The 23,021-nt window shown below is 43.0% G+C and overlaps 1 protein-coding gene across 1 annotated transcript in view; it reads right to left on the reverse strand.

Annotated features, from left to right (window-relative positions):
- Positions 1 to 8,976: 8,976 nt before the first annotated feature.
- The window catches only part of LOC122543390 (Golgi reassembly-stacking protein 2-like), a 68,248-nt gene continuing 54,203 nt past the window's right edge, over positions 8,977 to 23,021 (reverse strand). Inside the window, exons 8-10 of the mRNA XM_043682075.1 lie at positions 18,288 to 18,377; positions 16,073 to 16,198; positions 8,977 to 9,821 (exon numbers count right to left, since the gene is read on the reverse strand). Coding sequence (XP_043538010.1) covers positions 9,610 to 9,821; positions 16,073 to 16,198; positions 18,288 to 18,377 — 428 coding nt within the window. The 3' untranslated portion in view covers positions 8,977 to 9,609. The remainder of the gene's footprint in view (positions 9,822 to 16,072; positions 16,199 to 18,287; positions 18,378 to 23,021) is intronic.

The following is a 23,021-nucleotide window of genomic DNA, read 5'->3' on the forward strand; positions in this document are numbered from 1 at the left end:
AATGTGGCCCACCCACTGCTGAGTATTTTCTATGTATCATATTCCTGTATATGCATGTTTTAATAAAATATTGTCTATTAAAGAAATGTTGAAATGGAGTACAATGCTGTTGTATCATATATCAAATTAAAATTGAAAATCTTTTTAAAAAAAATTTAAAGGGAGTTTGCTCTTTCTTTGTTGCTCAGGACAGGTAAGTGATGAAGGTAAAATACTTCCCCTGAAGACAGCTGAAGATTTGAAAGAAAGACTAGTATTTGTAGAAACAACGGAACATTGTATTTTGCAGCTTTAACATGATAAAACCATAACAGTCATGAAATGTTTTTCAAGTAAGTCAAATTTGACACCGAGTAATGAGAGATAAGATCGAGAAGAGGGGCAGCCTAGTTAAAGGGGCTTTTAAGTGGTAACCTTAAAAAGGAGAGAGAATTCCGCAGCTAAAATCAGAGCAAGCTTTGGTGGTGCAAATATATCAAAGCCAAATATCGCGGATGCTGGAAATCGGGAACAAAACCAGAATTCACTGCAGTAACTCAGCAGGTCTGGCAGCATCTGTGGAGAGAGAGCGGAGTTAAATGTTTCAGAACTCAAAAGTTTTGGAGAAAACTCTTTCTCTCTCCACAGGTGCTGCAAACAGCAATAGGGATGTTTAAGAAGCCAGCGCAAAGGTGATTGAAGGGTGTTGGAGATTTTCTAACCAGCCTGTGCAGGGATGTTATGATACACTTCTGGAGCAGATGGGACTTGAAGTCAGCCCTCCTGGCTCAGAGGGAGAGGTACGAACATGCTGCTAGAGATTAAAGACATAGGGAAGGACAAGACCATGGAGGATCTGAAAAATGGAGTATTTTAAAATCGAGGTATTGAGTTAGCCGTCGTGATCTCATGACATCTCAAAACAGAGTCACAGAGACGTACAGCACAGAAACAGACCCTTCGCTCCAACTCATCCATGTCGACCAGATATCCTAATCTAATCTAGTCCCATTTGCCAGCACTTGGCCCATATCCCTCTAAACCATTCCTATTCATATACCCATCCAGATGCCTGTTAACTGTTGCAATTGTTCCAGCCTCCACCATTTCCTCTGGCAGCTCATTCCATACATGCACCACCTTCTGTGTGAAAAAGCTGCCCCTTAGGGTCGCTTTTATATCTTTCCCCTCTCACCCTAAACCAATGCCCTCCAGTTTTGGACTCCCTCAGCCTGGGGAAAAGACCTTGTCTATTTACCCTATCTGCCCCTCATGATTTTATAAACCTCTAGAAGGTCACCCCTCAGCCTCCAACACTCCAGGGAAAACAGCCCCAGCCTGTCCAGCCTTCCTATAGCTCAAACCCTCCAACCCTGGCAACATCCTTGTAAATCTTTTCTGAACCCTTTCAAGTTTCACAACATCTTTCCTGCAGATGGGAGAGCAGATTTGCACGCAATATTCCAACAGTGGTCTAACCAATGTACTGTACAGCCACAACATGACCTCCCAACTCCTGTACTCAATACTCTGACCAATAAAGGAAAGCATACCAAAACACCTTCACTATCCTATCTACGTGCGACTCCACTTTCAAGGAGCTATGAACCTGCACTCCAAGGTCTCTTTGTTCAGCAACACTCCCAGGACCTTACCATTAAGTGTATAAATTCTGCCCTGATTTGCCTTTCCAAAATGCAGCACCTCACATTTATCTAAATTAAACTCCATCTGCCACTCCTCAGCCCATTGGCCCATCTGACCAAGATCCTGTTGTACTCTAAGGTTACCTTCTTCACTCTCCACTACACCTCCAATTTTGGTGTCACCTGCAAACTTACTAAGTAGAGGACCCAGCATCGATCCTTGTGGCACTCTACTGGTCACAGGCCTCCAGTCTGAAAAACAACCCTCCAACACCACCCTCTGTTTTCTACCTTTGAGCCAGTTCTGTATCCACATGGCTAGTTCGCCCTTTATTCCATGAGATCTAACCTTGCTAATCAGTCTCCCATGGGGAACCTTGTCAAATGCCTTACTGAAGTCCATATAGATCACATCTACTGCTCTGCCCTCATCACTATCCACAATAAACACTGATGCAAAATATTCATTTAGTATCTCTCCCATCTCCTGTGGCTCCACACAAAGACCACCTTGCTGATCTTTGAAGGGTCCTATTCTCTCCCTAGTTACTCTTTTGTGCTTAATGTATTTATAGAATCCCTTTGGATTTTCCTTAACCCTATTTGCCAGAACTATGTCTCCTTTTTGCCCTCCTGATTTCCCTCTTAAGTATACGCCTACTGCCTTTATATTCTTTTCGGGATTCACTCAATCTATCCTGTCTATACCTGACATATGCTTCCTTCTTTTTCTTAATCACAACCTCAACTTCTCATGTGCAAACATCTGCCCCCAGTCAGCTTTCGAAAGTTCTTGCCTAATACCGTCAAAATTACCCTTCCTCCAATTTAGAACTTCAACTTTTAGATCTGGCCTATCCTTTTCCATCACTATTTTAAATCTAATAGGATTATGGTCACTGGCCCCAAAGTGCTCCCCCCACTGACACCTCAGTCACCTGCCCTGCCTTATTTCCCAAGAGTAGGTCACGTTTTGCACTTTCTCTAGTAGATACATCCACATAGTGAATCAGAAAAAGTTTTCTTGTACACACTTAAATTCCTCTCCATCTAAACCCTTAACACACCACAGTCAACTCAGTGCTTTCGAAGGATGGGTCACTGTTGCTATATAAAAGAAGTGCAGCTGTCAATTTGCACACAACAGTCTCACAGATGAGTTACTGACCAGATAGTAGGTTTCCTGAGATGCTGACATCAGAGGTGAGAACACCCATTCAAAATGATGTAAAACAACCACGGTGCATGCAGTTGATAGGACCTTCATCTCATCCAAGTATCAGTAACTCCAGACACACTGAAATGTCAACTTAATATTTTACACTTGGGCCTGTAAGGAGGAATGGATCAAAAGCTCTCAGAGGCAGAAGCAAGAGTGCAAACCATCACAAGGGGGTAAATTTGGCACCTGTGTAAAACAAGGGGGCATGTATGGCAAAACGACAAAACCAAGCTCAAATTACCTAACTAAAAACCTGCTTCCCCTTCCTGTTCATGAAAAGGAACTATAAAAGGATCACTGGAGCTGAAACATTAAATCTGATTTCTCTCCACAGATGCTGCCAGACCTGATTAGATTAAATTAGATTTCCTACAGTGTGGAAACAGGCCGTTCGGCCCAACCAGTCCACGCCGACCCTCCGAAGAGTAATGCACCCAGACCGATTTCCCTCTGACTAATGCACCTAACACTACGGGCAATTTAGCATTGCCAATTCACCCTGACCTGCACATCTTTGGACAGTACAAGGAAACCGGAGCACCCAGGGGACACCCATGCAGACATGGGGAGAATGTCTGTTTGGAGTTTGCACAGCTGCCAGAGGCTTGAATCGAACCTGGGACCCTGGTGTTGTGATACAGCAGTGCTAACAACTAAGCTTTTCCAGCAATTTCTGTTTTTGTTGCTATAGACTTAGGGACTCAGTGAAAACAAAGCAGATGGTCAGTGACCCAGGTCTTGACAGGGGGCATTGAATTGGAGGTGGTGCACGTGAAACATAAATGCCAGCATTCACCAACTGGGCCAAACAGTCTGTTTCTGTGGTGTAACTTCTTTGTTCAATAGATAAAAAAAAATTGGATATTGCTATTGGACACATGCTTAATGGGTTTGTATGCTATGCCCATTTCAGCACAGTGATTGCACGGAAAGAGGTCAGCAACGTCTGTACGGTTCTATTGAGCATCTGCCATTTTAGTGCAGGCCTGAAGTATGTGAGTTGTTGTGTAATTGCTACATCAGCAGACCAAGGAATGCCACAATATACCCTCATCAGGTTTGGTTCACAAATGCCTCAAACTTGCATGACAGTACAAATCCAAAGATACGCGTTTAAAAGTTCACCCAGTCATCAGGAAGGGCTATTTGCTCATGTTTAAAAACGAGCTAAACATTTCACAGGGTTTGTAGACGGACATTGCCACTCCTTGCCTTAACTGTTTAATCCCATATTCTGACAATTTGCCGCTCCAGTCAACACACTGCTCCCCCTCAGGAGTTATATTCTTGCACAAGTTGGCATCCTCGTGACCCATGAGAATAAAGATTTCAATGTGATTTTGGTTTCTGAAACAACCTTTTCCAGGATATTATAACACACCTCTGGGACTTAAACCCAGACCTTCTGGCTTAGAGACAGAGTCACTACCACACAAGACTTCAACTTCACACTATCTTTTGTTAAATCAGACAGTGCTGTTTCCTCAGGCAACACTCATGATCAACCATATTCTTATACTACCACCTAGAGGAAATAACATAAAAATGACTTGTGAAGAAGTTATCTTCCCATGAATGGAAGCTTACTCTCAGACAGTACATTCCAGACCCTAACCCCTCATGTGAACCTGCCTCCCCCCCACCACACTCTCAGGCACGACCTTCCAGACTGTAACCTCTCGTGTGAACCTCCCTACCTTCCCCTCCCCACCCCCCACACTCAGGCAGTGCATTCCAGAGCCTAACCACTTGAGTGAGCTTAGAGGTTTATAAAATCATGAGGGGCATAGATAAGGTGAATAGCAAGTATGTTTCCCCCCACCACCACCACCAACGTACCATCTCAAAATGCTATCTGATATTCATTTTTCACCGTTACGCTATTATGATTTAACTCCTGTTAACTAATGTAACATATATCCACTAGAGACATTTATCAAACAATTTGTACCAATTTATTTGTCTCTTGTTATCTTTAAATGTTCATTTCCAAGCAATGATATCTAACTTTCTAGAGTTGAACTGAACTATGAAGTGTGGCTCAGTAAAAACCACACTGAAGAGCAGAAACTTGCACTGTTCATATAATTGATCATGTACAATTTTTATAATCAAACAATCGATTGGTTTAACATTCCAGTTTCCATAAAAACTGCTCCTTGGCCAAGTTGCAGCTTTGAAAAGGTTCAATACTATTTTCCAATCACATAAGCCACTGCATCAGCTCTCAACGAACATGCAGCAGTTTCGACTTGAAATTCTCTGCACCCAGAATCATTACCTTAAATAGTTACAAGAGTATTTTAGTTACAAGACGAGTAGGGGCAAGGTGATGGCCTGGTGATATTCTTGCTAGACTGTTAATCCAGAAATCCAGGTAATATTCTGGGGACCTGGGTTCAAATCCCACCAGAGCAGATAATGGAAGTTGAATTCAATTAAAAAAAAAAAACTGGAATTAAAAGTCTAACAAATCACCATAAATTAATTGTTGGAAAAACCCATCTGGTTCACCAATGCCTTTTAGGGAAGGAAACTGCCATCCTTACCTGGTCTGGCCTACATGTGACTCCAGACCCATAGCAATGAGGTTGACTCTTAGCTGCCCTCTAGGATGGACACGAAAAGCTGGTGTAGCCAACGATGCCCACATTCCATGAATGAACAGAAAGCGAAGGAATAAAAGTCAGTACGGACACATCAAGTATAAAGTTTACTTGAAGCATTACCAACTGCTAATACCCAATCAATGCATTCAGATTAAACAGAACTAGGATAAGGCAGCACAATGGAGCAACATGTGTGAATTTGATATTATTTAGTGGGTAGAGCTGGACACACAGTAGTCAAGGTGCTATTTGACCTGGTCGAGGACATTATTGACACTCTAGCTGTGGTGCAACAGATGGATGGACCAGAGAGGCACAACTACACTGTAGGTTTTTTTTTGTGTGTGGGGAGCCTCTTAAACATAGTGAGCATTGCTCAAAGTCAGCAGCTTACTGAATCCAGACTAGCATCGAGGTAATGAACATTTTGCAAAGCTAGTTGTTTAAGGTCAGCAAATGATTATAAATTCAAGTTGCATTTTGTGGAGTTGAATAGAATGAAGGAGCTTGGGATGAAAAAAAGTTGCTCAGGGAAAAGCAAGGCTCTTCCTCAAAACAGGATCTCAGTTTGCAACTCTTCCCTAGTTGACAAAATCTAACATTGATTGTAGTGAAACGTATGTTCAGCTGTCCATTACCCCCTCCCCTTTAAACAGCAGCACAGTGGCTCAGTGATTAGCACTACTGCCTTACAGCACCAGGGTCCCAAGTTCAATTCCAGCCTCAGGCAACTGTCTGTGTGGGTTTCCTCTCACAACTCAAAGATGTGCAGGTTAGGGTGAATTGGCCATGCTAAATTGCCCATGGGTGTTTAGGGAAGTGTAGGTTAGGTGCATTAGTCAGGGGGAAATTTAGGATAATAGGGTAGGGGAATGAGTCTGGGTGGGTTACTCTTCAGAAGGTCAGTGTGGACTTGTTGGGCTGAATGCCCTGTTTCCACACTGTAGGGAATCTACGATCTTAAGAGGCTTCACTTCATACACAAAATGCCTCAAAACACCCTCAATATTCATTTTAGAAGCAAAAACAAGGCAGCAGATTACTACCTGAATGGGTGTACATTGGGAGAGGGGTGCATGCATTGGGATCTGGGTGTCCGTATGCACCAGGCGCTGGAAGGTAGGCATGCAGGTGCAGCCGGCAGTAAAGGCGGCCAATGGGATGGTGACTTTCATTGCCAGAGATTTAGAGTACAGCAGCAAAGATGCATTATCACAGTCATACAGGGCCTAGAATATTGTGCACAGTTTTGGTCTCCTGTTCTGAGAAAGGATGCCTCTTGGTCTCCAGGGAGTGCAGTGAAGGTTGCCCAGGCTGACTCCAGGGATGGTGGGACTGATGTATGTGGAGAGATTGTCTAGGTTAGGATTGTTTGCACTGGAGGAGTTCAGATGAATGAGCAGGGATCTCAGACTTAAAATTCTAACAGTACTAGACCAGGTAGCTGCAGGGAGGATGTTCCTGATGGTGAGTGTGTCCAGAACCAGGGGTCACAGTCTGAGGATTCAGGGTAGACCATTTAGGACAGAGATGAGGAGACATTTCTTCAGCCAAAGAGTGGGGAGCCTGTGGAATTCATTGATGCCAAAACATTGAACGCATTCAAGAGGTAGCTAGATTTAGGACTTGGGGTGAATGGGGTCAAAGGTTATGGGGAGAAAGCAGGATTAGGCTATTGAGTTGGACAATCAGCCCTGATCGTGATGAATAGCAGAGTAGGCTCGAAGGGCCGAATGGCCTCCTCCTGCTGCTATGTTTCTATTACAGAAAACCAAGCCAACACAAGGCATTAACCACCATCTTTATTGATGGTTCTGAAGACTGCACGTTTACAGCAAAGTGAAATTTCACAGTAAACATTAAAACTTTCTTATAAAACAAACAGTACAGAACATTAAGACTTATAAAAAAATCACTGAATTTCCATGCTATCAAACTACAATCTGAGTGCTCCCAAAAATACAATAGCCTTTTAAAACCTATATATTATATTACTAAATTATTGCAGTCAGTAGCGTGGATGAGAGAGTGATATCCATAATAACCTGGGTCATTGTCAGTCACAATAGCACACCACTGGGGTATACAGAAACTGAATCAGATGCAACTCACGCTCAATGACACTTGAATATTTAGGAACAACTATCATCCAATTTGACTCTCATAAATGGAGATGAAGGCCTTTAACACAATAAATCAGTTTAAAAAACGTTGGTCCAGTATTGGTCAAAAATGAGAAAAATGGTACATGCCTCACGAAGAGCATCATTCCAGTTCAGAGGCACCTTCAGTACTCTCATAACAAAAACCATTATACACCAAAGGCCCAATCAGATCAATCCCATGCTGAAAAGCAAGCAGACAGTTTACTTACACACAAATGGACCATGCACCATTGCAAGTGATTTAACACTCTACAGTGCTCTTCATCTTTAACAGGTAAATATAGAAGACCAGCAGGGAAGAGTGCGTAAATGTCATGTTTTTGGTGGTGGTGGTGGTGAAAGCACACACGAGCCTCACTCTTGACAGTTCTCTCTCAATCAGAAACAGTGCAATAATTTAAAAACAGCCAAGTATTTTCATTCCCCTCTAAGGATCAGCTTTGGGATCTTTCTGGATGGGCAACATATGACGGGTAAAAGACTCCCTCACTCTCGAATATCTTCGAACAAATTCTTAAATCAGCAAGTCCAGCTTAAAAAAAAAACTAGAAAGTTCACGAAAAGGAATACATTAAACGTGACCCACCTTGCCAATTGATTGGAAGTAACCGCTGAACCATGTCAACCTGAAACCTATGATCAGTCCTAACCAGTGACAGAAAACTGCAGTAATATTCATATTGAATTAGATTGGGCACTCCGTGAATTCCAAGCCTCCGGTATCACAACAACTTATAAACTTGTTGAAGTCCAGGGGTTAAAAAGAGCGATCAAATATTGACTTGCTTGCCTATTGTGGCAGGAATGTTCTTGGAACTTAAAACAAACCTTAATCTCACAATATCTGGCCACCAATTAGCAACAGGATGTAAAAAATAGAATTTAAAACGTATTTAAAATAAAACTGTTGGAATATCATTAATAAACCTTACAAGGTCTTAACTAAGAGACTGGATTAGTGATTAACATTTGGGGTGACATCTTATTGAAAACCTTTAAGTAGGGAAAACAAACCACTTCACCAACCATAGGAATTTCACCCCTAGCTTCCCTTTCCACAAACTACCTCAGCATTTTCAACTTAACAGGCTCAGTATTCAGGACGGGAATCAAAAATAAAACCATAGTTGTCACAAATCAACAGCAAATGGTTTAACACCACATCATAAGCAAGCTACATGCAATATTTCAACAGGACATTTCCTTGAATGGTCCATGGCACTCTGCATTAGTCATTGCTGATTGCTGCTGAACATTAATGAAACACAACCTATTGGCTCAAAGATCTTCAGGACAACAGTTTAAGGTTATGTACCACAGGTTCTAATATACGGAGAGGACTAAAAAAGGAGACCTGTATTTCAGCAACTTTAATAATCATTCATACTACAACAAAAAACTATACTCGCTGGATTAAAGTGACTCAACTCAATGAAACTGTGGGAATTAATGGAGAGATTTCCTTCAGGGAAGTGCTTTTGTAAGCTGCTACATCTCAAAATTTAAATCAGCTCTCAGCAAACAATGCTGGAGTGGTCCCCGTATTGATATTAACACACTATTTTTCAAAATACCTTGAACTGAAGACACGGTAGCATGCCAAGATGATCAAGCTGCGCTATAGTGAAAAGGTTGGGTGCGCAATAGGTATTGCAAACGTGAAAAGGAAGGATTCACTCTGTGTGCTTCTACAGAAGGATTCTATGCTTAGAGTTCTGTGAGCTTATCTGGAATGGTTTTTCTTAAAACGATTGTCATGCTGCTAAAGAGTCATCTTTAGACTGACAGCTATGTACATATTGCTAAATTGGGAAGCATTTTTTTTTTAGTAAAGTCAGACTGTTGCTACTCGGTTAGAATCTGGGCAGCAGTGTATTTGGGTAGGCATCCCTCTGTCGTTTATTAGTGCTGAGTGGACCATACCCTTCTGCCAGCTTCAGCGAACAAGCATGGAAGACAACGTTACTGTCTCAGCTGCCACTAGGAGACTATTCCTGAGCTACTGCAGGTGCAGGATCTGAGACCTGGCTCCACTGAGAGGGAAAAGATGCTGTAATACTCTGTGATGTAGTCGAGGGGCTGGGAGAAAACGCTGGCACTGCAGAGAAAGCTGGAAGCACAGTACTGCTGGCAGGATCAGCTGGAGGCAGGTTCGAGAGGATCTGATGTGAGGCAGGGCTGCTGGGTGACAAGAGGGAACCTGGAAAGGAAGAGTCCAAATTAACATCACACAGTAACAGAGAGAGGAGGTCACAGCTTGCCATGCAACTAGTACACATCGCAATGGTTTCTATGATTTTAGCAGAAACAAACCACTTCATTCATTCCAATAGATTAACCTTTGTCACAAACCAATGGCTTAATACGTACACAAATTGGATCGGGAAAGAAGGGCATTTGGTCTAACCAGTCCACGACCACACGACACAAGCAGAAGTAGCCCATTAAGCCCATCGAGTCTGCTCCATCTGTCAATGGGATCATGGCTGGTCTGATCATCCCCAACTCCACTTTCCTGCCTTTTCCCCATCACCCCTCCATTCCCCTTCCTGATTAAACATCTCTCTGTCTCAGCCTTGAATATACTCACTGACCCAGCCCCGACAGCCCTCTGTGGGAAAGAATTCCACAGACTCACTCCCCTCTGAGGGAAGAAATTCCTCCTCATCTCTGTCTGCAATGGGTGACCCCTTATTCTGAAATTGTATCCTCTGGTCCTAGACACTCTCCCACAAGGGGAGAGCAATCTTTCCACATCTCCCTTCTCAAGTCCCCTCAGAATCTTGTAGAGTCAGTTCTGCTTTAACGTAATGGTTCCATTCTCTCACAACCCCATGTTATATGAAAATTGTGTAATAGCAGCACCATTTAACCAACGGGGCTGGAATCACATTATGACCAATATATGCTTCAAAAGTTCACGCTTTAGAAACACTGCCCCAAATTCGTCAATTGCGTGACAGCAAATTCATCTTAACGAAACACGCATGTTATAGCAGAATAACCTGCCGGTTTCAATAAGGTCACCTCTCAGTCTTCTACACCCCAGTGAGTACAGGCCCAACCAACTCAACCTCTCCTCATGAGGGTCCCTCCATACCCAGGATCAGTCAAGCGAACAACTTTATGTACAACTCTTTAACAAAAAAAACAAACACTGTATTAAGTCTTTCTACTTTGTCTAAGAAAAAACAATTTGACACTTTGCTGCATTCTGCAAAGAATGTTCTGGCCTTTGCTTTATGCACGTGCCAGTACTTCCCCCAAAACAATGACGGACGTTACGACCACAGGCTCTGATATGGCACTTTTAAACACCGAATACATGGCAGAGTTCAATGACAAAAAAAAAAGAGTACAGCCAAGGAAGGAAATATTAGGGAGGGGGATGACAGCTGGGTTTGGAAGAAGGATCATTACTGCAGATGGTCTTGCTGCAACAGAATAGACAAGGCTGGAACCACCGACAGGTGATCTCACCGAGTTCGGACGTGGTGCAGAGGACTTGGCAGAGAACAAGGTGGTCAACCTGGATATCACCTCTTTTTGCTCAAGTCAGTACCAAGAATGTGGGTTGTGGCCCTGGTCTTGGTGCATGCAATTTCAACCGCACTGGGAGGTTCAAACAGAATTACGGCAGAGAAATGTACAGGGAGAACAAAAGAGAGGATAACTTAATAGATTCAAACGATCCAAGTTTGCAGACCATGTATTCTCACCTGGATCTGTAAGCTGCGGGTGCACATCAAGTAGCTGCAAAAGACTAATACAGGTTAAGCACATGGGTGGGTAACAAAAGTGGTGGACCGAGTCTGGTGTGGGGGAAGTGAGAGGTTATTCACTTCAAACAAGCGTAGAAGAGCAGAGTATTTTTTAAAAGGCACATTGACCTTTAGTCACAAGGGAAAATCGAGTAAGGAATAAAAGTCTTGCTACAATTTGATGGGGCTTTGGTGAGACCACACAGCAGTATGCACAAATTTGACCTTCATATTTAAAGAAAAGATATACTTGCATTAGAAGTCACAAAAGTTTCACTAGATCAGTCCCTGGGATGACAGAATTGCCCTATTACAAGAGACTGAGTAAACTTGGTCGATATTCTCTGGGTGTTTAGAAGAGGGATGATTTCATTCTGGCACTCACTCATTCAGAATTGCCTCAACAGGGTTGACACAGAAATCATTTTCCTGACTGCAGAATCCAGAACATGGGGGCACACTTTCTCAGGAGCAATCATTTCTGATGGAGAGGAGCAGGAATTTCTTCAGAGAGTGAATTTTTACAGTTCTCGGTCATAGAGGGTTGGGGATTGAACTCTATTGAAGGCAGTTTTGGTTTCTCAGGGAAAGCGGAGTTTGAGACCCAAGCCAGCCACAATCACACTGAATGACACAGCAGGACCTCAGGCTGTGTGGCCTATTCCTGTTCCTAATTCTTATATTCTACAACAGAGGAGGAGAGCTTCTTTTCCAGGGAGAAGGTGATAACAGCAGCTTAGAGTTTTGAGGTACTGTTCTAGAAAAGGCATGCAGGAGCAAAGACCTGGGGGTGGGTATGTGCATGAATCACTAAAGTGACAGAACAGGTAGAGAGCTGTTAATAAAGCATACTGTAGACCAGGCTTTATAAATAGAGACATAGGGTACAGATGCAAGATCTCAGCAGGAGTATGGTATATAGTCTGGGTACCACACAATAGGAGGAATGTGAACGCAATGATAACAGCAGGTTTACGAGAATCATTCCAGGCACGAGACACTTCAGTTATAAAGAAGGATTGGAGAAACTGGGATGGATTTCCTTGGAGAGAAGACGACCAAGGGGTGATTTGTTAGTAGTTTAGAAAATCACCCAAGTCCACAAAAGGAGTCTGGACAAAACACACAGGGAGAAACCGTTCCCAGTCATACATGGATTGAGAACCAGAGGGAACAGCTCTATAGCATTTTGCCTAAAAGCAGCAAATACAAGAGGAGAAAAACCTTCCTTTTTTTTTTACAAAAAAGAGCAAATAGGGCCTGGAAACATGGCGGAGGTAGCTTCAATTGAGGCATTCAAGAGGGGCATTGGATGGTCAGTTAAAATCATCCAATGTGCAGGATTACAGGAAAAAGACAGGAGATTGGCACAAGGTTAAAATGTAACAAGATCAGCTGAAAGGCCTCCTGATGCACCATAACAATTTGGAGATTCTGTGAAAACCCGACCAGGAACTGAATCGGTTTAAAAAAGGACTTTTCCTTTCAGCAGGAGTCAAATGGTTTGCCCACAAGTAAAGCTGCTCAAGATATACTCCTCTTGCTCACCTCAGGCATTGGTTCATTAAAGAAAACCCATGGAACCTGGAAGTACTTACATACCCAAGTAAAAAAGCTGTTCAGAAGAGGCCTAAACCTCAAACATCTTAATAATTTTAAAAAAATTACAGGGGGAACTTCAGACTCGTACATCATCAAGCCCTTGCGCCCATCACACCACAACCCAAATTCAAGGTCAAAGTGAATTCGTTTGCAGGATTACTGCCTCTAGAAGAGAGGCCAGATATCATAAATCCAAGCTGACAAGGCTTATCTCCAAAAGGTGCATTAACAGCCAGCAGCATGTGGTCTTTCAGAGCTGATTTAGAAGACATGCCTAAAGTACAACAGTTTCTCAAGGAAAAACAAAGCCAAATACAGTAACTCCTGCTGAGAGCATATAGTATTCATTATTAATCAGTGTTGTAGCTAGTAGAGTGCTTCAACTTGACATTCAGTAAACCCCAAGATAAATGTAATGGACACAACGAGCTCAATACAACAGAAAACAGCTCACTGAATAAACTACTGACAGCAAGCTAGGAGGCAACAGAACAAACACAAGTTATGCATCTTCTCAGGATAACATACGTGAGTACTTATTTGCCCTCAGAATTTGGATGTCACTGACTAGGCTAGTATTTACTGCCCATCCGCACCTGTCCACAAGAAACATAGAAAATAGGGGCAAGAGTAAGCCATTCGGCCCTCCGAGTGTGCAGCACCATTCAATACAATGGCTGATAATGCAACCTCTCCCCTTAATCCCTTTAGTCACAAGGGCCATGTCAGCTCCCTCTTGAATCTAATGAAGTGGCCCCAGCAGCTTCCTGTGGAAGAATTCCACAGGTTCACAACTCTCTGGAGGGAAGACGCTCTTCCTTATCCCAGTCCTCAATGGCTTTCCTCTTATTCTTAAGGCTGTGATGGTGAGCCACCTTCTCAAACTACTGCAGTCAATAGTGGGGAATGAACACCCACAATGCCCTGAGGGAGGGAGCTCCAGGATATTGACCCAGTGACACTGAAGGAACAGCGATATATTTCCCAGTCAGGATGGTGTGGGGCAGCTTGCAGTGGGGTGGTGCTCCTATATATGCCAGACCACTCGATGTTAGAGATCGCTCATTTGCAAGGAACTGCAGAAGGAAGCTTGGCAAGTGGGTACGTCTTGTAGATGGTACACAGTGCTGTCATTGTGCGCTGGTGCAATAGGAGATGAACGTTTAAGGTGTTAGATCAAGCAGGCTTTGTCAGAGAAAGTGTCAAGCGAGTATTCAGTTACATTCCCAATTTGTGCCTTGAAGATGGTGGACAGACTTCTCGGGTCATTGGACTAGAAACATGAATTCTGCTTTCTCTCCACAGGTGCTGCCAGACCTACCGATTTGCTCCAGAAATTTGTTTTTGTTCAGATAAAGTCAAGAGATGTACAGCATAGAAACAAACCTTCGGTCCAACCTGTCCATGCTGACCAGATATCCTAAATTAATCTAGTCCCATTTGCCAGCACCCAGCCTATATCCCTCTAAACCCTTCCTATGCATATACCCATCCAGGTGCATTTTAAATGTTGTAATTGTACCAGCCTCCACCACTTCCTCTGGCAGCTCATTCCATACACGCACCACCCTCTGAGTGAAAAAGTTCCCCCTCAGATCTCTTTTATATCTTTCCCCTCTCACCTTAAACCTATGCCCTTCTAGTTCTAGGCTCCCCGACCCTGGAGAAAATACTTTGTCTATTTATCCTATCCATGCCCCCCTTGATTTTATAAACCTCTATGAGGTCACCCCTCAGCCTTCGATGTTCCAGGGAAAACAGCCCCAGCCTGTTCAGCCTCTCCCTATAGCTCAAATCCTCCAACCCTGGCAACATCCTTGTAAATCTTTTATGAACCCTTTCAAGTTTCACAACATCTTTGCGATAGGAAGGAGACCAGAATTGCACGCAATATTCCAACAGTGGCCTAACCAATGTCCTGTACAGCTGCAGCATGACCTCCCAACCCCTGTACTCAATACTCTGACCAATAAAGGAAAGTATACCAAAAGCCTCCTTCACTATCCTATCTACCTGCGACTCCACTTTCAAGGAGCTATGAACCTGCACTCCAAGGTCTCTTTGTTCAGCAACACTTTCTGGGACCTTACCAGCGAGTGTAAAAGTCTTCGGCATCCACAACTCTTAGTCTTTTTAGACCAATGACAAAGGCCTTTGCCAATCATAACTGTGATTGGTTCTCGGGTAGGTTGGAGCTGTGAACAAGACAGCGGGAAGCTAAGTGACCGTAACCAGCACCACAGCTCTCAGTTCTCTGCAGTACAGCCACGCCTTAAATCAGAGGAAAACCAGTTCATTGCTCCTTCAACTGTTGTTGCGATGTGACTTCAAATTCCTAAGGTCAGAGATCTTTCAGAAGTGAGCCAGCCACCCTGTGCCTCTTGCAAACCAGTGGCAGAATCTGGAGAAGGATGCAGCATTCTGACCAGCCCAAGAATCGTAATAATGATCTCAGTAACCCCTGTGAACAGGTACCACTGAACTGCATTCCCAGTTTTTCCCTCTGTCCATAACCTATATTTATTTTCCTAATTCCCCCAGTGAGTGTGCATTTGTCGAAGTAAAAGGGCAGCTTATAAAGAAATTATAGTGTCAATGAGTAGAGCTGTATTCTGATGGTTCATAACTGCTGACTTGTAGCTCGTCTTCAATTATTTATTTGTAATAAACCACAATTCTTGTTGTTAAGTACAGAAACCTGGCCCGTGTTATCAACCTGGGTCTGAAAAAAATCAGGTAAATTGAATAATGTGGAGTGTGTACTTATTTTAAAATGTTTAACTTTTGTGACAACTTATTGGCTTTGCTGCCTACTACCTTAGAAAGTCATAACCATCTCCTTCTACAAGATGCAGTGTTGGTAAACGTGATTTTTTTTTTTGCTAGGTCAATTCTTCAGCATCACAATTAGAAGGCAGCCATTCACAAAATCAAAATAGTCTGTTCAAAACCTTTAAAGGAGAAATGAAGTGATCCACTCTGGTTGAACTACATTTGGAGAGATCAATATCTCTCACGTAAAAATTCTACTCCACTCCCATAACGCAAACGTCATACAACACACAATAACACACAAATACAAATTTACCTGTGGATGTGGTCGCAGGATTCCCCCCTAATCCTGGCAGAGACCCCACAGCAAGATTGGGGAAAGCCACATTTAGATTTGGAAAGTTGGGGAGATTGGTAAAGGCAGGTGGTGCGGTTATCAGACCTGAAGGAAATGAAGTGCACAGAACCATCATGTAGAATTGTCAATAACTGCAAGGAGGAAATGCTCAAAATGTGTTATATTTGGATAACCACATGCACAACAGTAACAATTCCAACAGGTTCAGACTGTATTCTTACCACTTAGCTGCCTTCCAGCTTAGCTTTGGACCAGGTTAGGGAGACTCGATCTCCTGTTGGGAAAGCCTCCCATATATTCTACAGTGGTGGTGGGGGTTTTAGGCAAACTACAGAGTTGCAGCCATTTGGAAGAGATAATGTGCGTTACAAAATTCAGGCTGGAGAAAACTGGGCCCAGATGATTCCAGACCCCGTTCTGCGGGGGTCCAGTTTGGAGTGCAATTACTACTCGCTTGAGATATCAGAGACCTAACATAGCCTCTAAAACAACAGAACGGGAACTTGGCTAGGAGGAGGAGAATGAGGAGCAGCTTAGTTGTTGAAATCCAAGTAGAAAAACACAACATGCAGTTACATTAAAAATCATAGCACAGGAACGAACAGATGTGCAAAGCTTCTTCAAAGGAAATCAGAGTGTGGCCAAAACTGGGACCTACATATTCCAAGTACTTGGCTATGGAGTAACTGTGATAACAAAGGGGGAGTTAAAGGTGTTAGTGAGAAAAGGACTGCAGCCTAGAACTCCAAGCTATGGAATGGGTCCAGTGGAGCTATGAGAGACATGGAGTTGCAGGAAATATGGGCATGGATTTGGGAGACGCCAGCACATTCAGATTGCAAGTGGAGCAGAAGCTTGCAAAAACAGAGATGCCAAGGATTTTTTTTGCTTTTTTTTTGAGGGGGTTAACGAGAGCAGATTTGATAGAGGAAGGAGGGAAAGACCATTAAGAGGAGAGAACATAACAATAGTCAGCTAGCATGGGGACAAAGGAGGGAAGTCAGATCATTTTGTGGGAAATCGGGCTGAAAGGGAATGGAGTATAAAGATAGGGAGGTCTTGCTAAAAACCAAACAAGGCACTAGTCAGACCACAGCCTGAATACTGTGAACAGGTTTGGAGCCCCTCAGCTAAGGAAAGACAGACATTGAAGGTTCACTGGGTTAATTCCAAAATGCGAGACGATGCATTTTGGAAGATCCAATTCAACAGCAAACTATACAGTAAGTCCTGGGGAAAATTGATGGACAGATCTGGGTGTTCAGGTTCATTGTTCCCTGAAAGTGGCAACACAGGTCAGTAGAGTGGTCAAGCATGCTTTCCTTCATCAGACGGGGTATTGAGTACAAGGGTTGGCAGGTCATGTTACAGTTGTATAGGACTTTGGTTCAGCCACAGGTGAAATACTGCGTACAGTTCTGGTCGCCACATTACCAAAAGGATGTGGATGCTTTGGAGAGGGTGCAGAGGAGGGTCACCAGGATGTTGCCTGGTATGGAGGGGGCTGGCTATGAAGAGAGGTTGAGTAGATTAGGATTATTTTCATTCGAAAGGAGGTGGTTGAGGGGGGGACCTGATTGCAGTCTACAAAATCATGAGAGGTACAGACAGGGTGGATAGCAAGGAGCTCAAAAATAGATTAGATTAGTTGTTGGAAAGAGAGGAAATATGGTGTAACGGGAACAGAGTAGATCCATGGGATTAGGAATACTGCCCACGAAGATAAACACCACATTAAAAGGAGGCCAAAAACCCATTTCCATATTGTGATTGCTATGTAGCTCTACATAAGTAGTTAAAAGACAAAAATGAATAACGTACTAAAAAGTGTAAACCATCGCCCATTTTGCATTGCCTCCTCGGGTGACCTTCTACGTCCCGCATTTCTTTGTATTTCTTAACCCTTTTACTGAACAAACACTAGGTTAATAGAGGGATAAGGGAATTCCTTTGACATAGCAAGGATTGACAGAGGGGGGCATGGTGAGGACAAAGGCATAATTTTACACCTCTTGGTAGTAGTTGATCACAAAGTGTTTAAACAAATAAGCAGCTTAACAAACATGTACAGAATATACCAAATAACTGATAATCACAAATTCATTGCTGCCATGGGGAGGGTGCACAACAAAAGTCTGTTCAAAGTCCACATGTACCATTGGACTGGGCATACCTGGCACAGTAGTGGTGATGGCTGCATTGGCTAATGACACAGTGAAAGGTTCATTCAAGGGGGCTGGGAACAATGAAAGACCTGCAGAACCTGAAAACAAGAGTTAGAGTTTACTGTAAAAGGACATTTTAAAAAATCGGAAGTGTAACATTACAGTTTCACTGGATTATCCTCAGCAGAATACAAATAAAGTATTGGTGTAGAAAGAATGAGATGCTGAAACTTTCTTTTGATATTTAAACTCAAGAAAAAAAAAAGTCTTCTATACCATTTCCGAGCATAGAAAGCAAGTTAAACAACTGCACTCCGTCATCCTACTCCTCAATTTCCATTTGGAACATGAAGTATTGGTGACAGATGACAATTGGCGAAAAGAAATTGCTAAAATGGAGGAATGTGAGGAGAGAGAGTGTTACTGTTTGCATACCTATCATCCAAGCTGTGCATGCATACTCAGCTTCCTCAGTCACACACAGTAACATGGCGAAGCCAGTTCTGTGATCAACCACTTTGTATTTGTACATCACCCTGCAATATCACATGTCTTGTACTATTGTTTGAGAAGTTTTAGAAGAGCTGGCTAGAGACATGGTTAAAAGGTGAAAGAGTCAAATAAAAACAAAATACTGCAGGTGCTAGGAACCGGAGAGTTGCTGCCAAAGAGTCATACCAGACTCCAAATGTTAACACGGTTTCTCTCTCCAGAGATGCTGCCAGACGTGCTGAGATTTTTTCCAGGAAAGGGTTAAAACCTGACAGGGGGTAGAAACAGAGAGGCTTGGTGAGAGATTACTCCATGAAGAAAACGGACAACTGATCGCCATGCACCAGGAGGCCAACAGCAAAAAACAACAAGTCCATAAGACAAGAAAACTGGGACATAGTAATAGAAAAAGCTGCAGAGACAGGTTAGGGTAAGAGTCTGGCAAGTTGTAAATGGAGCCCAACATAGGGCAAGGGGCCAATGGAATTCAGCAAGTGTAGAGGGTGATAGGCAATAGGCAAGGAAGTCTTTCAAGGAGACAGACTGCAGCTTTGGATGAATTGGTGTTCGTATACAGTGAAGGTCATGGGGACTGAAGTTTAAGTCACAATGCAATGAAAAGCAGAGGTGAGAAGGTGTAAGCAAGAGAGGTACAAGCGATGGCAGTCAAGGGTGCAGAGGTAGAGCTATGCAGTCTTAAACAATGGGTGAGATATAGTTTTGAGGCTTGACCCAGAGCACTTGAACAGGATGGAGATTGAGATAGAGATCGGGGGAAAAAAAAAGGTATGAATTTCCAGTGGAAACTAAGTAAGGTGCATTTGGATGTTCTCATTATGTAAATGTTGTGTTAGGTCAGCAGCCCGACAAGAAAGACAACAATGAAAGCCAGAGTGGCAGGACAGCGAGTGAGAGCGACAGAGACAGACGAGTTGTCGAAGTAAAAACACTCCAGTGTGTGGAAGTCTACATAAAACATCTTTTGTATATGTTTTAATTGTAAGCAAAGTGCTGGAGAAACTCAGCAGATCTGGCAGCATCTGTGGAAGGGAAAAAAACAGTTAACATTTCGAGTCCAGTGAGCCTTCTTCAGAACCAAAAGCAAGGTGAGAAATGGTGGCGATTGCGAATACCCCTTTCCAAATGAAGCAACCTCTGGGACAGTCTGGGACCTTCCCCTCGTCAGAGAGATGCCTGAAGATTTATTTGAGCATCACGTGAATCTTAAATCAAACCATGATCTAACTTTAAACATGAACAGTGAATTTAAAAACCCACTTGGCTAAAAGCAGCAATTTCCAAATATTGGGCATTAACATCTGATTCTAGTCACTATAAACTGAAAGTGACTGAAGCAGTAATAGCTGATAACCTGACAACAGAAATAACACCCAACTCCTACCACAACTGCAGTTGCATCTGTCTTAGCAATAAACACTGAGTTTATATTAAAAAAAACAGAAAATGCTCAAAATTATTAGCATGCCTGTTTTTCTCTCTCTAAAGATGCTGCCAGAGTTAACATTTCAGGTCTGTAACCTATTGTGGTAAGTGGTTACAGACCCTAAACATTAACGATTATTCTTGCAACAGCATCCACAATATTTTCTGTCTTTGCTACAATAAGCCAGAGTCATTGGAGATGAGGAGGTCCATCATTTTCAATTTAATTTAGTCGCAATCCTAAAGCTATGGAAGGCAAAAGGGCACAAGCAGTACCACAGAGAAACAGTCTGAAGATATCGCTGACTTATGCAGCCACAAGAACATAAAAGCTCTTTGTAGTCCAGGGACTAGATGGTTCAAGGTTGAACCTCTAGGGAAGAGCTCAAACTGCTGTTAGATAGACTTTCATAAGACTCCGACAAGAAATACGTTTAACTGGATATTGAGCAAAGCCAGGTCAGGTACAGCAAGGATTAGAAGATGACATTGAGCAATGAAATGTAATAAATAGAAACAATTCTCCCATCATCCCAACTTAAAACATAAAAACGGAATAACTGGAGGCTGATATTAGAGTCAGAGATATACAGCATGGAAACAGACCCTTCGGTCCAACTCATCCATGCTGACCAAATATCCCAATCTAATCTAGTCCCACCTGCCAGCACGTGTTGCTGCTGATCCCAATTTCTCTTGCGAGCTGCAGTAAAATTAGGTGCCTTCTGTACATGGCTCAACAACGCATGGAGCTAGATCAAAGGCAAACATTGAATGATGGAGAAACTCTGCACAGTTGGCAGCATCCATTAAGACAGAAGCAGAGTTAATGTTTCGAGCCCGGTATGACTCCTCAGAACTAGATCTAGTTGCCTGCATTTTTGTTTTGTTGATAAGCGAGATGGTACTAGTCACGGACTAAGGCCCATGATACAAGTCAGGAAACCGACAGATGGCAGAACAGACAGTTTGGAGGGCTTACAAAAGCCAGAATTAGAGAAAGGAGGTAATGCAGTGACTCATGAGAAGCAATTTTCTCAATAAGCAGCAACAGTAGATATTAGAAGACCATGTACTATTTTTCATTGGTGCACAGAAGTAGTCAACAGTTGTAGGTAGAACAACAGTAAAAAAGCAGAGGATGAAGTGGACCATGGTGCAGAGATTATAACCTCACTAATTTTAGAGTTATTCACTCAATATCCGTTTTTATAATGGAAACTGTTTTGCATAAACTCAGTGCAACTGCACATTGCCAGTGACAGCACTGCAGGATACAATTGGAGGAGAAAGTGAGGACTGCAGATGCTGGAGATCAGAGCTGAAAATGTGTTGCTGGAAAAGCGCAGCAGGTCAGGCAGCATCCAGGGAACAGGAGAATCGATGTTTCGGGCATAAGCCCTTCTTCAGGATTCCTGAAGACAGGATACAATTGGAGCCTGATAAGGTTAATGGAGGCAGCTTCCATGATAAATTCTTCATAAAGCCAAATGCAGAGTTGACAGTGAGTGCAAACGGATAGAAGATTCACATTAGAAACGTTAGAGCTGTTGAACCAAGTGTGCAGTGTGAAAGAGAAAGTCAAGCATCAGGGAGACTGCTTTAACTGAGCAGACGTAGGAACTGTGTTTGAGGATCTGATCAGCCAGAGACAAAAGGATGTTAAAATGGATGAAGGAGTCAAAAAGGAGAGAGGAAGGAGCGGTTGATTGACCAGAGAGATGATAAGCTCACTTTGAGGAATTAAAAAAAAAAAACACATTTTGATAGCTTTACTGAAGCAACTGTTTTTTTTTGCTAAAACCGGATTCATCCACTGCAATGCAAGGGGTCTGAAGATTGAACAAACAGAAGGAGGTGACCTGGAGGAACTGACTCAGCAAAGGAACACGAGTAACGACAACATGTAGGAGCAGCCCTGATGATAAAGAACTCCAAAGGACAATTTCATGTTTTATTATATGCATGACAAAATCTTCAACATGCAGAAAATTACTTAGCAGGCTGTAAATGACCGCATTAAAAAATTAATTCAAGGAACGTGAGCATAGCTGGCTGAGCAGGCACGAGAGTGAGGGAGCGAGAGCGAGAGCGAGAGCGAGAGCGAGAGAGAGCGAGAGAGAGAGCAAGAGCAAGCACAGGCTCTCTCTCTCCGCGCGAGAGAGAATGTGTGAGACAGAGTGAGAGCGCGAGAGAGCGCCCGAGAGAACCAACTCCAGGAAGGTTGGATATACCCATTTCAAACACGTATGCTGTTTTGGATAACGTAGGGGGTGATGGATTCTCAGGGGAACGTAGCACAAACAGCCAAGTTTCTGGTATTGAGACTGGCTCTAATGAATCAAGGGAACGTCAGGTTCCATGAGATCAATTGTGTTATGGGATTCTCTAGTCCGAGGTACAGACAGACGTTTCTGTGGCCAGCAGAGAAAAAGCAGACTGGTGTGTTGTTTCCCTGGTGCCAGGATCAAGGATGTCTTGGAGAAGGTGCAGAAGTTCTCATGGGGGAAGAGGGGCCAGCAGGAGGTCATTGTCCACATTGGAACCAATGACCATAGGAAGGGATAAGGTTGAGATTCTAAAGGGAGATTACAGAGAGTTAGGCAGGAATTTAAAAAGGAGGTCCTCAAGGGTAGTAATATCTGGATTACTCCCAGTGCTACGAGGTAGTGAGGGCAGGAATAGGAGGATAGAGCAGATGAATGCATGGCTGAGGAGCTGGGAAATGGGAGAAGGATTCACATTTTTGGATCATTGGAATCTCTTGGGGTAGAAGTGACCTGTACAAGAAGGATGGATTGCACCTA

The sequence above is a fragment of the Chiloscyllium plagiosum genome, chromosome 43 (assembly GCF_004010195.1).
Source record: "Chiloscyllium plagiosum isolate BGI_BamShark_2017 chromosome 43, ASM401019v2, whole genome shotgun sequence".
Taxonomy (NCBI): domain Eukaryota; kingdom Metazoa; phylum Chordata; class Chondrichthyes; order Orectolobiformes; family Hemiscylliidae; genus Chiloscyllium; species Chiloscyllium plagiosum.